This window comes from Anguilla rostrata, chromosome 14 (assembly GCF_018555375.3).
Source record: "Anguilla rostrata isolate EN2019 chromosome 14, ASM1855537v3, whole genome shotgun sequence".
NCBI classification, from domain to species: domain Eukaryota; kingdom Metazoa; phylum Chordata; class Actinopteri; order Anguilliformes; family Anguillidae; genus Anguilla; species Anguilla rostrata.
This window is the reverse complement of record NC_057946.1, coordinates 20677159-20693437: the sequence shown is the minus strand read 5'-3', so window position 1 is coordinate 20693437 and position 16279 is coordinate 20677159. Positions and strand designations below refer to the sequence as shown.

The window sequence follows — 16279 nt, the reverse complement described above, 5'->3', positions numbered from 1 at the left end:
TAACTTGAGGAGGTGAAAAAAATCCAAGCTTTTACATCACAGTTCAAGGCCACAGGGCTTAGACAAGAGCAGATCTAGACAAAAATAACCAACTAGACTAGGCGTTTTCATTTTCTAAAAGATTCTTTTCTTGTCATTGTTCAGAAAGAACTCCAAGGCCTGACCTTGAGTCACATTAGGCAATGATAGTAAGAGCTCAGGGGCTCTGTTGCTGCCACAAAAGTCATGTCAAGTATGCTAAATCCCAGACCCTGGGGATTTTGCGAACCACACAGACAATTAAGCAGGCCTGATGAGGCGCTGATAGGGCTGACCCTTTCATGTGAAAAACCGGGGCCCGTCCACTCGGGCCCCTCTGCACTGAGTCACTGTACCGGGCGCGGGCTGCACATATAAAGATGTCAAAAGCTCCATGCATTGATGGCCAATCTGAGGCCATGGAGGTTGGCTCCAGCTCAGAGAAAACAGCCTTTTCAACCTCCTCCATGTGAAAATAGGCACTGGATTACAATGTGCTCTTTGTCTGGGATAGTAAGCTACTGCAACCCCCATGTACTCATCTGCTGGGAATCTATAGACATGGGACTCTTCACCAGAAGCATTTGTAATACGTTTTACTGTATTCAGCATCATGCTTTCTTAAAACTGAGCAACCCATCAGCCAACTTTACTAAATTTATAACAATGAAGGCATTTATTTTGTTTATTTATTTATTTTACATCTGAAGAGTTGCATACGCAGTTTGCATTTGGCTGCATTTCAATCTTTTAAATTGGCCAGGGTTTTGCCACATTCCATTGCACTGCTAGCATTACACAGCCCAGGGAGAGACTGGTCTCTTTCAACTCACGTTCTGAAATGACCCTAACCATGGCCAAGTGGAAGGAAACCTGTTTATTATGATGTTATGTAAAGACTTTAGACTGTAAATTTCCTTGCTTTTTAATGCACTTTGTTACTTTGATAAATAACAAAAAACAGGAATGTCAAATCAAACACATTCTTAGCCTTGGGAGATGACAGTTATTGCCTTCATTAAAATTGAGGTGGAGATCCAGTTCTAGTGAAGGCCTGAGAAACTAGAATATACCAAAGTCTATAAAGACTACAATTATACATGGCATGCATGCATGCATAGACAAAACAACTCATTTACATGGATCACTGTGTTATGCTAGCAGAGTGAGATAGCACCTGGAGTGATGGCAGATACAAGCTCTCACACAGTTGGAATAGATCCAGGGTCAGGTAAACCAGAAATTCAATGGAAAGAAGGGGGGGGGGGGGTGAATTAGTAAAGCTCTTTTGAACCCTCCAAAGATTCATTCTGGAGGGTCACTAACTACTAACTGTAAACCACAGCACTAAGGTTGTGTTTAAATTAGCCACCTGAGACGTAGTCGAGACCACATCAAGTGAGACACATTGTAAATGCAGTAAGTAGCTTGAGAATACTGCTCAATCTTTTGACAATGCATAGTTTATATTGATATTTGAAAATACGTATGGGGCAAAGTGCCACGTGTGTAAGCACCCTATTATATTAGCCAGATTTAGAGTATTATTAGGGGTCTAGCACAGCCGAAGAATACACAGGCTTCGGGTTCTAAATTTTTCAATGTAATCTGTCTTTGTCACTGTGTCTCTGAAAAGTGTTGTAAAAATAAAACTGAATTTAAAGGGCAGATTCTCTCTCCAAAACGGACCTAATAAGTGTCATCGCATATGGCCCCCAACCAACACAGAATACTCTACCTGAATATATGCAGTAGGAACAGGAAATTAGGTCATTAAGAAAATCCACAAAAAGGCTTTCAAATAACATACAGATCAGCATAACCTACATTTTTAAATTAGACGTGTAGATATGCATCTGTCAAGGATTCCTCTCAATCTCTCTTATTAGGCTAGATGAAGCACACTGCTGTTAAATCTCCTAAATCACCTCCAAATGAAGGAAGAGAGCCAGGCAGCACTTGTTGTTCCTCACTAGGCCAGACTACGGGATTGTTTATGGAGCCACGCACAAGCTGCATGCAGGATCCGCATCATCATTTCCAGTTAAATTAACTGTATTTGGCACGGAACAGGATCAGAATGACTCACAAAAAAGCTATTGTGTGTATGCTAATGAGATATTTAGGTGTGTGAAATATTTGAAATTTAACATGTACAATTTGATTTTTCCTGGAAAATGTTCCACCCAGGGAACATCTCAAACATTTCCTGAATGTTTCTGAAACCACAGATTTGCTTAGATAGATACTTAAAAATCCTTTGTGTAAAAACACAGCGGAAATACTCAGTGTAATGATCATTGATTCATATAATCGAAGAACACATCCATATTATCTTTTTAATTGTATTGCACAGTGTACTGAGACTGGGTAAAATGTACTTTAAATCCCAATAAATGTAAACATATAATCATTATAATACATGTACCCCTATAAGAATGTATAAAGAGCCTAAATAAACATGACATAGTCATTAGGTGCTAATATTTATCTTAAGCAAATATAATTAAAGTATTCCTATTATATCACTTCAAAATCTTTTGCTTGAGAGTTTACAATGTGGGATTTAAAGTGTGTTGAAACATCACGGGTGAGCAAGTTAAGATTTGAGCAGAGCTGAAGCAACAACAAAAAACAATACTTAAACATTTTCACTGTAGATTTTAGCTTTAAAGAAAAAAGTAACTGCCCCCGAAGTTAATTGATCATCTGTTTTTTTTTTTTACATGATTTACAGTCAGTCAGTCAGTCTCCTTCAGGTTATGGGAGACTAAAAGACAGCTGTGCATTGAGGGAGCAAATAAAGAGCACACATAATACCGTGAAAGTAAGAGAGCTGTCAGCTAAGGTGAAATTCAGAGAAATAATACTTGGAGATATGGGTGTCAAGACTCTCACATGGGAGATAAAGAAAGAGCCGGAAGGAGGAGGTGGCACAGGGAGTACAAATCAAAGTCAAACAGAAAAAGGAGATAAAGAACATTCTCAGGTAAATGAGGAGTTGTGATTAAAGGTGGGGCCAGGGGCCAGGGACCAGTCTTTAAATAAGATGAGATAGTGGAAAGCCTGCTGCAAAAGGAGGTAAGGTTAAATGGAACAAACTATAGGGGGCAGATGAGAGAGATGTTACGGTATAAGTTATGGTCAATAAGGAAAAATCTACACCATTGAAAGTCAAATCCTTCCCTCAGTAGGCAGTGGTTTGGGGGGGGCTAGGAGAAAATGACCACAAGATTCAAAAACGAAAATGAGATTCAACAAGGTTTAGGTCACAGAAAAGCAGACAGGGTTTAGAGAGGTAAATTATAATCTGTTATTGGCTTCTTTTGCTCCGTTAACTGAAGCATCTCCTTCGCTTAACACATAGCACTTACAATGCCCAGTAAGTGCACGTTACAGTCCAGGCAGTTATTATACAGTAAGGAAATGTATGGTGTGCTGTCCAGATGCTACTTGTTAAAAAGCGGTGACGTGGTGGTATGACAGTTGCTGGCGCTGGACTGCACGAGATGGGGGTACCTCTACGGAAGAGCTCCTGAAGGCTCTCGGCACTCTGGCTCAGCACGGCCCAGACTTCGTCCTCCTGCAGAGGACCCCCCCGCACCTCCAGGGCTTCTGCCAGAGACACGTGCATGGTACCTGTCAGGGGAACAGAGGCATGGGCTTGAAAACGCACATCATCACACATTCTGCCAGCCTCCAGCAGCGCTACCCATATCTTCCAGTTCGCCTCAAAACAAGAACCGGTGTGAGCTGCGACTGCCATGCCGAATGGACAGATAAGGGACTAACACGGGTGGGTGGGTGAATTCCATTGTGTATAAAATGCTACAGCACAGAGTAGCATGAGGAACGTGAATTATAGAGCATCTAGGATGAAATGCAGCCATTTCTCTGACCTTCAGATTCTCAGTCTGAAAATGTGAAGGATTCTTCACAGGTATATACAAGCAACTATTCAGCTTTTTGACTTTTCATCTAAAGAAATAAACTATAGTGTAATTAAAACATTTTCAAGAACATTTCACTACATTTCACTGTTCATTGAGAGGTATGCCATTCCTGTCTTTCTAAAAAGAAGTGCCTACATCAAAAATCTGTATTCCAAAGGTAGTTTCGCCTCTACTATTGCGAACCGAACAGAGAAAATTCTGAGGACCAAATTTGTATGCATTTCCATCAAAATGTATGCAAAACAAGATGCAGACTGTGAAAAAAGGAGACTAATCAGGAACCTTTGTGAACCTGAGGCATGAGACTTGAAAACTGGTAGGGTTCTTGGGGATGGGGTGGTACACTAGGATGACCAACTTCTCAAAGTTCAGTATGATGAGCCACAAATTTTCTATACATTTTCATATGCATGTACTGTATACGCATTAACATATTTTAGAAAACAGATGATACTGGAAACATATTTTCCATTACTTTTCAAAGCCCGGGACAGACTGTATACATTTTGGGAATAATATTTCACTGCACCAACCACTGGCATTACACAGAATCCATTTTTTATGCAAATTGCACCTTTAAGAAACTACACCCACAGCATATCCCCTACCTTATCAGTAAATGCTATACCAATAGCTATTTTCATGAATTCTAGATCCAGACTAAAAACAAAAATGTTAATTTAAAAATATTATTTTGTTATGAAACCAGTTTGTCTTCTGTAATCTGGAAATACATCACAATTCATTGTGAATTTCATTTGTGGTATGAAATGGTCATATAATCTAGAATATTATGAGTATCTGGATTATCTTGTGACACTAAACAACTCTAATATAAACTCATTAGAATTAAAAAATGAAAGGCAACAAAGCATACTCAATCTTAACTTGCTGGACGTACATGGATTTGACATCAATTGTTTCATTATGTTCTCAGTCAACCAACACCAATGATGTTCTGCTGCTCCCTTATTATAAGATATCTTTATATGCAGAATTACTATTATTCAGGACAGGAACAAAGATCTCTCCTGTAATTTGAGATGAGCAGGTTGTGTTATTTCCTAACAATTATGAGTGAGACAGCTCCCAGCGACTGGTCACATTTAGCTTCGTCCCATGGGGGTGGGGTGAGCTCATGTCAGGTTCAGCAGCTGCAATCAGGGAGAGCTGAGTCTCTGCTCTGATTAGCTCAATCTCTACCACAGTATACTGCATGCAGAATGGTATATAGACAGTGTGGCAAAACAATAACTGGCTCAAGTTTCTAGGTATATTAGGCCAGTCTACGACAGCACTTATAGCTAGCTAGCTAGCTTATGATTAATAATCTCAAGATATTAAAACACAGTGCCTTGCTTGTTATGATTAATAAGCTGTAAAATCACACAGCCATTGAAGAGTAGCTTAAAAACCCATAATGGTAATCTAGCTTGTTAACTAGCTAACAGTTAGCCATCAACATCTAACACTGTTATTGTATAATGCTATCGAAGAGCCCATAAACCATTATGAGGGTTCCAATAAACAATACCATGCAACCCAGGGAGGCAAGTTTAAGTGTGCACATGTAGCCTATTTATGGTGCCATTACTTTTCATCACAAAATGTGAATGAATGAATGAATGAATAAATAAAAGAAGGGTTTAATGCTTCAAAGTGAATGAAAGTAAACATAAAACAAGACTGACAATTCAACATTATTATTGCATATTTAAAAATGATGAGTTACTCTTCGGTATAAAAGTGATTGCACGTTTTGTTATTGTATGGGACAATTTACATCTGTGGCCAGAAGGTAGAGGTTTGCACTCCAGGTATTTCATCACTGGGAAAGTGGACCAGATGTTCATTTCATTTTTTATTTTATTTTTTACTTTGTACACAATGTGATTTCATGTGTGAAAAGTGATGTACTACCTGGCGAAGGGTACCTTGGATGTTGCCTTCAGAGCACAGTCTGAATATGCCTCGCTCGGTGAGAGTGGAATCAAGGGCAAATGCATGATGCATTTTCACATTTGTAGTGCTATAAACAAGAGTATTGAAATGAGCCTTTGAAATCTGACTCCCTGTTTTTGTATTCTATTTCAGAACTCTGTTGGTAGGGCAGGGGTGATCATTGGCAATGGTGACCTGCCAAATTAGACAACAGAGACTTTTTTTGGCAGTGGTGAATATGGATATGCAAAAACATGTTTCTGACTTCTAAGGCTGTCACACCCGCAGTGTACGCAACAGTGATGATGAACATGACAACCTGTGCCGCCGATTTTTAGTTCGGTACCTTCAATGATTATGCAGTGAGCTCTCAGACAGTAGAAGAGAACTTGTATGTCAGCTCCATTCTGACAGCCACATTCTAGGCTAGCAGTTAACTGATGACTGATTAATGATTAAATATAGCCAGCAGCTTTCAGATAGGTACCTACAATTGGCTATGGCAATTCCAGAGCTGGTAGCATGTCCATGATGATGCCAAAGGTGCGTGTGTGCGTTTTCCAAGATGGAAAATGTCATTGTCATTATGTTCATTTTTTTATTTGGTTAGTAACACTTCAGTGGAAAGCATACTCAATATTTCAATAACACTGAGAAGCAGATAAAGGCTATTGATTTTTTTTCGAGGTATAGCTGCATAATGATCAGACCTACGTTATACTCCAGATTGGCCAGTATACTCACCCAAGTGTGGCACAAAACTGATGAAACTATGAAGAATTCTGCATGAGCTCTGCACCAAATTTCCATGTTCTGTGTTATTTAAATACAGCGCATGGGTTGTTGCTCGTGGGCATTACAGTCCACATCCTCCCCTCGAGCATCAAATACAAAAGCAACCTAACCAGTTCAAGAGAGTTAACTTGCTAACCTAAACCACCTCAGAACTCTGGACCCAGTCCGACCGAAACTAGTGAAAAACGTGACATGGACAAAAGGCAACACCATTTACAACTCCACTGTTTCTTTTTCCCAGAGCGTACTCCCGGCAGAGCAAATATAGTGTCCGAGAGAGCAAACCATTACCGTTATATTTACTTTACTGAAAGACACCAATGCTTAATTATACAAGTTTCTGTAAGCTTTGTTTGATTTCAGAAACTGAACTAATAATTCATAATAATTGTTTATTCCTCCCAGAGACAAGTCTTTTAAAATTGAAACTTCTGTTAGAAGAATCTAGAATGGCAGGCTTTTCCAAGGCCGTTCTGGCCGTGCGACATATGGGCCTTGAGCAGAGCGAGCCCCGATTTCATGCGCTTCAGCTGAAGAGAGGATCACATGCTGCTAGCCGCCGCAGCAGCGGTTTGTGATGTGCGCCGAATGGAGCGGGAGAGGCCGGGGGTTCTATTTACACACGGCAGAGAGCGCGATGCACGGAGAAACTGATTAACATTCAGCAGCCGCGTTAAAATAAGACGCGTAAAGAGCACGCGATTGGAAGGGTGATGGGGCAGCGTCACTCAAGGGAGCCTTTCTGTTCTTCACTTCTGATACAATAAAATATCGGTTTAAGCTACGCTGTTTTGAATTACATTAAAACAAACACAGAAGCCATTAGATTCCTCCCAAATTGTTCTCTGTTCACATGTTTAAAATAGCAATGCCTATATACCAGTATCAGCAGCAGAAAAATAGATTTTTTAATGTATTTGCACACTATATGAAATTTTCTTAGTGATGCCTGAAGGTTTGTATTTTACATCTTATCTCAAGACATGACATGAATGTTAATCTGAACTAACAGCCTATGGATTATGCCCATAGGTTTCTAGCCAATTCCACAGTTCTTTGGAAAATGGTATGTGCAGTCATTATATCACAATAAACAAGGACTAACAGACCTGGGGGCATCAGGCACTGCACACTTTACTATACTATACTATACTAATCTGATGGGAGGAATTGCACAAATGGGGAACATAAAATACCTCTTTAGTTGTTTCAGGAGCAGTAAGTTAAATACCAAAAACATTTTCTCTAATTTTGGCATCTCCATTTAAAGTCATTAGCAGCTGTAGTTTTTCTAGCTATGTGTTCAAAAATGTGCTGATAAATATGAAATGTGGGGGAAAAAACACTTTAAAACAAGACTTGCTCATTATGTCACACAACCTCTGTGATAAAAGAAAATCCCAACTGCTGTACTACTGTGACAAAGATATTTAAATCCTGGAAATCCCGCTGCGACGTGATGCAAGCGGGGTAGAGGAAGCTGAGGGTTTAAGGGATTACGCTGGACTGAGCAAAAATGATCACGACCTAAATGGTTGCATGTGCGTCACATTTCAATTGAAATGTGGAGTCAGACCCTTTGGTCCGCTGAGCTGGGAGCAACAGCAGGGAGTCAGCTACTGCTTTTCCCCCGGGGTTAATATTCATGCAGAGGCTAGAAGCTGAAGATTCATGTCAGCACATCCAGGGTAAAAACAAATAGGTTCCATAAAACAAACTGTGACTCAAAGGTTGTGAGCACTGTCTGGAGAGAATGGCGGTTAGAGACTTGCAGTTTGGAGCCAGTGGTCCTAGGTGTGAACACAGGGGGGAGGGGGGTGGGGTTGTTGTTATAAATTTTCTGCTGAGCAAGTTACTAACCCAGGCTTACTACAGTGAAAATGTGTCCGCAACATAAATAAAATGATTGATCAGCAAGTAAATCCCAAAATCTACCCCAGAGCCTATTTTCAGCAGGGTACTGCTAAGCCACGGTATCTATGAAATCTGAGCACAGCACTACAGCTTTTGAAAGAAAAGGCCGGTATTAGATGAGCTGAGTTTACATATTTATGCAGATGAGCATATTACCAACAATCCTGTTCAACGGGAGAATCAATTCATGCAGAGAACAAAAAGCTGGTTATAAACCCGACCGGCTCATTAAACATCAGAATGGGTGAGTGAATGAAGCGGGGAAGACCTTCAACCAATTGTTTGCGTGCCCCTTGTTATTCCAACAGAGACCTACAGTGGAATGTTTTTCTCCGTCCAAAGGCTGCTAGGGAGGCTGGTGCTATTCCCATTGGTACACTGTCCCCTCCATTATGCAGGGGCTCTGCAGCAGCCCAAAGCTGAGTTTGAGAGAATTCTCTAGCAATGGGGTGGGGGTGAGGGGGTGAGGGGGGCTCCAGCACTGAATTTTAAAGGACTGATACACACAGAAGTTTGGATCTGCCACAAGGACTCAAAAAGTATAATCCTTAATCCTTAGAGGTGGAAGAGGATAGTCATCTGTAAACAAATAATATTCTGTTCTTCTCATTTTGTTTTGTTATTTCTGGTGGCAGAGTTCAGAGTTGGTGCTTTTCCAAGAAATGATACAAACCATTAGACCATACCTGTCTAATCACACTTTCCATCCTCTCAACCAAACACTGATTCTACTAAACTAGCTAAACAACAAAACAATGAAAGCACAATATTTTCTAAAGAAGAATGTATTCCACACACGTCAAAAGACCTAAAACAAGGTGATTAATTCTCTCACTGCATTAAGCTCATGTTGGGACTGGTAAACCCATCTGGACTGCTGGGGCGGTGGGTGGGAGGGTGGGGGGGAGGCCATGGAATGCCAAGTTGAGCTGTAAATGCTTCAATAGATGTGCATGCCAGAAAAAGTGAAGCAGCAACAGCACTCATCGTGAACCTCGTTTCCCAGAATCATAACAACCAAACCCTTCCCTTGTATTCAAAGCACCAGATTTCAGCAGCCCAGCATAGATCAGAATAATCTAAAGATGGATAACCAGATACAGCCCTGGAAAAAATTAAAAGACCACCCGATATTTTTTGAAGAAGAATCTGGGTTACTCCAGCAAATATTTATTGTTGAACCCTTCCCAAGTGAAGTCATTATTATTTTTTATTATTTATTTATGGCTATAAAATTGCTAGGTTTGCATTATTCAATGTATAACAACAGTGTATATTTGTAGTATTTTGACTAGTTGTCATTTTCTGCAAATACGTGTTCTGAATGATAATATATTTGTTTGGAATTAACATCAAAGGTGGTCAATAGTTACAGTAGGTCTAACTTGTACAGACACATACCCATAAACTGTGAAATTTTATGTGGCTTCTAATTTTTTCACAAAGTTCACAAAAATCCAAATTAAAAAAAGCTGTATCTATAAGTGTAAGCAAACATTATTTAGCCTATATACAAAACATATGGATGTGAACATTACTTAATTTTTAGAATTCTCCAACAAAATTGACAAAAATCTACTGCTGTTCTACTATTCAAAGCATAACATTTTAGACAAAGGTTTCTTGTGAAACAAAATCATGGGGCCGTGTTTTTACCCCGATAATTAAAAAATGGCTCAGTTCCATCATACTCATACTCGGTATGATTTCAAAAGTACTTTAATTATGTAAGTCAAACATCCTTGCTCCTTGAATAAACTTAAATCAGACTTTCAATTGCCTTCAGTGTCCTATCTTCAGTTACGCTTCAGTTACGCAACCAAAACATGGCATCGATGCTTCAGTAAAGCTGGCTACCCACATACAGTATAGCACAATCCCCGTAAGCTGTGATGAAGGGACAGCTCATGTCTAAGTCCATACCCAGAAGTACAGTTAATTAAGAACCATAAATTAACTACAGGAACCTGTAAAACTGCTGTTTAACTTTTATTCTGAACAAGCTACATTGAAATCATTTCAAAGATGCACACAAGCTAGGTGTGATATCCAGGTGTTTCAATAAAGTAGCCAAACTTTCTTTATCCTTCTGGAATTTTACTTCATTACACCAGCTGTACTGCAAGTCATTCCCAATTGAGTGTGACAGTATTTTTTTAAATTCATCATGATCATATTCCATTTCTGAGATTACAAAAAAAATTAACCACCAAAATGTACACACACACACACACACCTGAAACAAGAAAATAATATGTCAATTAAATTGCATATAAATGTATGATTGAGAGAAACAAAAAAGAAACAGATTTACAGATGTGTGGCATAATAGTTAGAACATTCGGCTCTCTACTGACTAAAATATATACACGATTTTTCTTTCAATTCTGCAGGAGTGAACTGACAATTACTTTGACCCAGAATGACTCATCACAAGAAAGAACACTAAGCTATGATAACAAGTGTAGGCCAGTTCCCCTCCCCCCGACTGCATGTTTTGGAAAATCTCTCAAACAGACCCATCATCAAGCGGATCACTCACTGCTGTGAGATCAGCACTCCGCCGTTTTAACCTCATCCTCCCATTTCTGTTAATTAGGGAGTTACCATGGGGACCATGACATGTACTGCGTGGTTCTGCTAAACAATCCTGATGGCGCTCACTCCACCTTCCAAGGCAACATTGCACACAAACCTAAAATAATTCATGCTAAAGTGACATTTTTATTAAATACATCTAGGGTGAATCGGATATTTGAGCTGTGCTGGTGTAGGCCTACGTAATATAGCTATGTTTGTGTTTCACCACCTCTCTCTCTATGTTTTTACAGTCTGACCCATCGGTGCTGGAAACCTAAAAAATGTCCTCACTCGGTTCTTAATACATTGTTGAAAAAGCCTTTAGTCAAAAAAGCATGCTGATATGCACGATGAGGGATTTTAGTTTTGTACTCCACATTATAGTACCAATGAAACTCTAGACCTGAAACATTTATGTAATGCACCTTAACTTCTTTTTATCTATCACTTTGGATTACACACTGTCAAACATCAGCTGTTATTGCTTGAACATGCAGGTTTCTAAATAACCTACTCTGATCCCATAGCATTAATATAAATTTTGTATTTGGCAGTTTTTAACACACTGACATGGAGTTATGTAGTAGCTCTTTTCCACTGAGCTGGAGTCTTAAGAAGGCTGAGCTGGTACAGTACTAATGCTCTTCCTCTGCATCACCCATGGCCGAGCAGTCTATGATGCCAAAGTGAATGCTGCTCTCAGCCCAGATGAAAAATGACTGCCTGGACTTCATCTGCAATCCACGGCTGTGGTTTTCCACACAGATCCAGACTCCATATTACTTCTGCCTGCCTCGTCAGCCGCTGCATTCAGTGATGGCCGCACGGTCTTTTACCCCCTCCGTTTTTAGTCCTCGCTGTAGTTACACAGCTTCCCAACTCTGCCCGCAGTTTGCTTATAATAAGACCGGCACTGGTTGCAGAAGCAGGCAGACTGGATATAGGTCAGCATGAAAAAAAAAAAATGATGGAAAACCACAAAAATGCGAACTCATCAAGCCTGCTTCTAGCTCAACAATGGAAAAAGGGGGTACAGCTGAATGGAAACAGTAACTGGCCAATTATTAAATAAACTGGAAAGAAATAATGTTCCTGGCTACTATGATGACTATAACTATGTTATATTTTATGTATAGTTATTGACCAAAGGAAATAAAAGTTATACCATTCCATAAGATGGGACTGCAATCTAGCGTAAGTACATTATGCACAGTATAGACCAGTCTTTAGTTTCATAGCTGGTTTATTACCATATGCAATCTAAAATATAATCAATTTACCAGGATTTATGTACATAACTACAAAAGTCCTGCTACAGAACAAAAACTAAGACTATGTCTACATTTTTATGCATCTTCCTAAAGAAAGCCAACTAGTCTAGATAAACAGACATATTTATGAGGGGGTCAGCACAGTTTTCACATTGACAGAAACTTTTGTGGGATGATTTGGTTTTTTTTTGGCAACACTTTTATTCTCCTGCTGCTTATATTCAATACACTCAAGAAAGACAAAGACCTACATTGCAAACTAGGCCTGGCATTGGAAGTTAAAGATTCTGCTTGTGGTGTACCTATGTTATCCATTAATAACATCAGGAAATGACAATTTAGCTTTAAAGCTAAAACAGATGGCGTGTTTCTCACTCTGTGCAGTATGGCTGTGGAAATGGCCTGCCCTCAGAGGTAACTAAATAAGAAAAAGTAAGCACCTATGTTCTAAACCAGGGGGGTTTAAACTCTAGTTATTTAAACCCCGATCTGTGCAGGGGAGTACAGGGAGTAATGAACATTCTTTTCTGGTCTAAGGGGTATTAAAACACACGCAAAATCAGCATATTCATATTTTCTTGAGTAGACCTTTTCCAAATAAAACACAGCAGTTTCCTTTAATGCTCCTAAAATGTTTACATAATGTTTCACCTTTTCCATTCCAATAGTACATAAGGAAAGCCAATTCCAGTGCTACAATGTAATAATACTTTTTTTGTGGGAAATATGCAAACATGGTGTATGTTCATTTGCATGTACCAGAGTGTGTCATTCCTATGACAGGACATAAAAGTATTGCTGGAATTGCTGTAGCTAAAACAAGCCTTTCTAATCACAGTCAGAGGAAGCATATTCTAGACATTTTATACCACTAGGAAGTCAGCTTAAAAAAGCCTAAATGCACTTGATAGCTGCATGTCATGAGAACATAATACCATGAGTTTATCAGATACCTTTATCAAAGCAATTTACTAGCTATTCACTGACTATCACCGTGTTGTGTGCATGATCAGTGAACCATCAAACCAAAATCAAGTCGGCAAAGTTGAATTTTCTTTTTTCAGTTTCTCAAAAAGCAATTTTAAATGTGATTTTATTACAGTATCGAAAATTACATGAATTAATACATTTATTACATTAAGTAATATTTTGGTGACCAACTAAATTGCCATTTCCTGCTCTGCAGGAATGGGATTTATTTCCAACTAAAGCTGTTAAATGTTGGCATGACATGCTTTGTGACTCCGGCTCACCCTACTACGAAACTCTATTATTAGATTTGAAATTATTCATTTATTGTTCTGCAGTTTACCCTTGAAGAACTACTACAGCCATTCTGAAAAAAAAAATGTTACCTTGTGTGTGTAATAGAACTATGTTTATCACAAAAAAGGCAACATTGGGTATAATTGACTCCAGAGTTTATAAATGCAGGAAGTGCCGTGGGTGTCTAAATGAACATCATATTTTTCAAGTGTTCAATTAAGTCCAAACACAGCAACTTTTTTATTTTATTTTTTTAATCGTGGATTTATTTAAGCAGTAGGCTAGTAACAGTAAGATTATGTGATTGCATTTTCTTCTGTGAAATCCTTCTATACAAAAGCACATCTGATTCTGTTTAGACACACCCCCTCTTGCCATTTCCTGCTCTGCGGGAATGGGATTTATTTAATCAAAATGTGCCTTCTATAAGTCTTTATTTACAGGATGGAAAGCAAAATGGTAAACCACAATTACGTCACTACGAGTAGGTAAAACTTCTATATCAGGCCAATAAGCGCAGTGTTCATTTACGTGGTCACTTGCTCAGAAAGTTGATGGAAACGATTACAAACTGTATTTTCAGTCTTCTTTAACTGTGAAGCTGAGTAAAATACTCGATGGATGCTGCAATGGTCCACAACACAACAAAATATAAGAAAAGCTTAAGATGCGTTTCATACAGCTTCTAAAAGTAGCAGAAATGCGACACTCAGTTTAGAAACAACCGTAAAATACATGTGTGGAGTAGTTTCAGTCTATGTTGGTCAGCAGCAAAAGATAATTAGTTGCTTTGTAATAGTAGGCCTATTGCCTCCCAGTAGGCTACTCGTGCGAATCATTTTACAGCCTACGCTAAACTTTCTGGTACTTTTATGTCAAAAATGCCTCCTGAAAACCTGAGTAGCCTACACCCTATAGCTAATACAATGGTAGATGTACTGGAGAAGTGTTTTATCAACACTAATACAAAACAAAATAGTTCTAAATTGCTGTACGCAGTCAGTTGGTAGCTTCTGTTCTTTACATTCCCTGGTGAAATTCCCTGGTTAATAATTTCTGAGACTGGCAATATTTTGTCTATTTTTTTCTACATAGGCTATATTCAAAACTTTAGCCAACGCGCGACATTTATCACGTGGCTCGTTCTGATGCACGGAATCGCTCGTTAGACAGTTCTACATTGCTATTTTGTTCCAATTTCAATTATTTGTTATCATTTAGGAAGAATACACCCGGAAAAAATACGTGAGACGCGCAATCCCGAAAACAACTTGCAGTCAAAGACTTTGCCTGCCCGCGTTAGGACCACGACAGAAATGTGCCTAACTCTACAGACAAGTTTTCAAACTGAGCCTATTGCATTGTACGGTGGGTATGGTTCACGGCTAAATTAGCCAACATAAAATATAACCTGCGATTCACCATTAAGTCGCAACAGTCCTTCCTAAGGAATCTCGCGCTACTACATTTTTCCGACTCAATGGACGTCTTTAAACTGTTGCAACACTTTATGCGTTCAAAACGCATTCTTGGGTGCTTCGTATGCAAGTAGTTATGTCGTTTCAAACTTCGTCTTCAAACTCAAACACACCCAAGAAATTACAGAATTAGCATATTATTTTGCTCGTAGACTAATAGTTTTCTAAATATTTATTTTAGAGCAAAAAAACTGAACTAATGTGCCGTAAACAACAGGTTAAGTGCTTTTCCCTCTGCTTTTGTTGATCCGCCTGTGAGGTAGCTAGCTAAACATCTATCGCTTATTAATTCCCTTTGACACAGACACGATAACAGCACCAACTTACCTTGTTTTACCAATTCACGAATTAGCTTAGTACTTCAGTTGGAGCTCCAACTAGAAAAGTGCAAACAAGCGAAGCCGTTCAGCATCCCTTCCACAATGGAACATCTTGAAATGGAAGAAGAATGGGGCTGTCGAATAGGCAACAGGTTTATTTCCTAATAAAAACTCGTTCCTAAATATCCATAACTTATTAATGCGTATTCCGGAGTAGGATTATCACACACAATATCCCATTAAACGACTTCTGGGTGCCCGCTTGTCATGCTATTATTTTGTGAATTTGTATTTCTATACAGTCCCGTGTCGCATACGTTCCTCCAACAGCCTGGTAACCATTATGCTATGAAGCTTTCTCTCTCTTCGTTTAGCAAGCTGGAGCAGGCTTGCTGGGAGTAACCAGACACCCAACTCCCACAGTTCATTGGCCCGATGTGGTAAAGCAGGAATCGTCGCATAAGCAAGCAACAGGCGTTTCTATAGAAACCTCCAAGAGGAAAATAAAACTTATAATATATTGGCCGGGAGTATTAAGGGCTGTGCTGGATGAACGAGAGTTTCGTCTGCAGAGATACACACACTATTTAAAATATTTTGAAAAACAAATTCCAAGGAATGATAAAACCTCCTTTAAATTTCTGACAGATTCTAATAATAACATTGGCCTTTGATGGTTGTATGAAAAGTTGTTAACCAGCGTGTATAAGATTTTGTTCTGTTTTGTTCATATTTATATTTAT

At 39.1% G+C, this 16279-nt stretch overlaps 1 protein-coding gene across 3 annotated transcripts in view; it reads right to left on the bottom strand.

Annotated features, from left to right (window-relative positions):
- The window catches only part of ptpn13 (protein tyrosine phosphatase non-receptor type 13), a 60444-nt gene extending 44497 nt beyond the window's left edge, over positions 1 to 15947 (bottom strand). For all 3 annotated transcript variants that reach the window (XM_064308919.1, XM_064308920.1, XM_064308921.1), the window contains exons 1-2: positions 15544 to 15947; positions 3538 to 3657 (exon numbers count right to left, since the gene is read on the bottom strand). In XM_064308919.1, the coding sequence (XP_064164989.1) occupies positions 3538 to 3652 (115 nt within the window). In that variant the 5' untranslated portion in view covers positions 3653 to 3657; positions 15544 to 15947. The remainder of the gene's footprint in view (positions 1 to 3537; positions 3658 to 15543) is intronic.
- Positions 15948 to 16279: the final 332 nt, after the last annotated feature.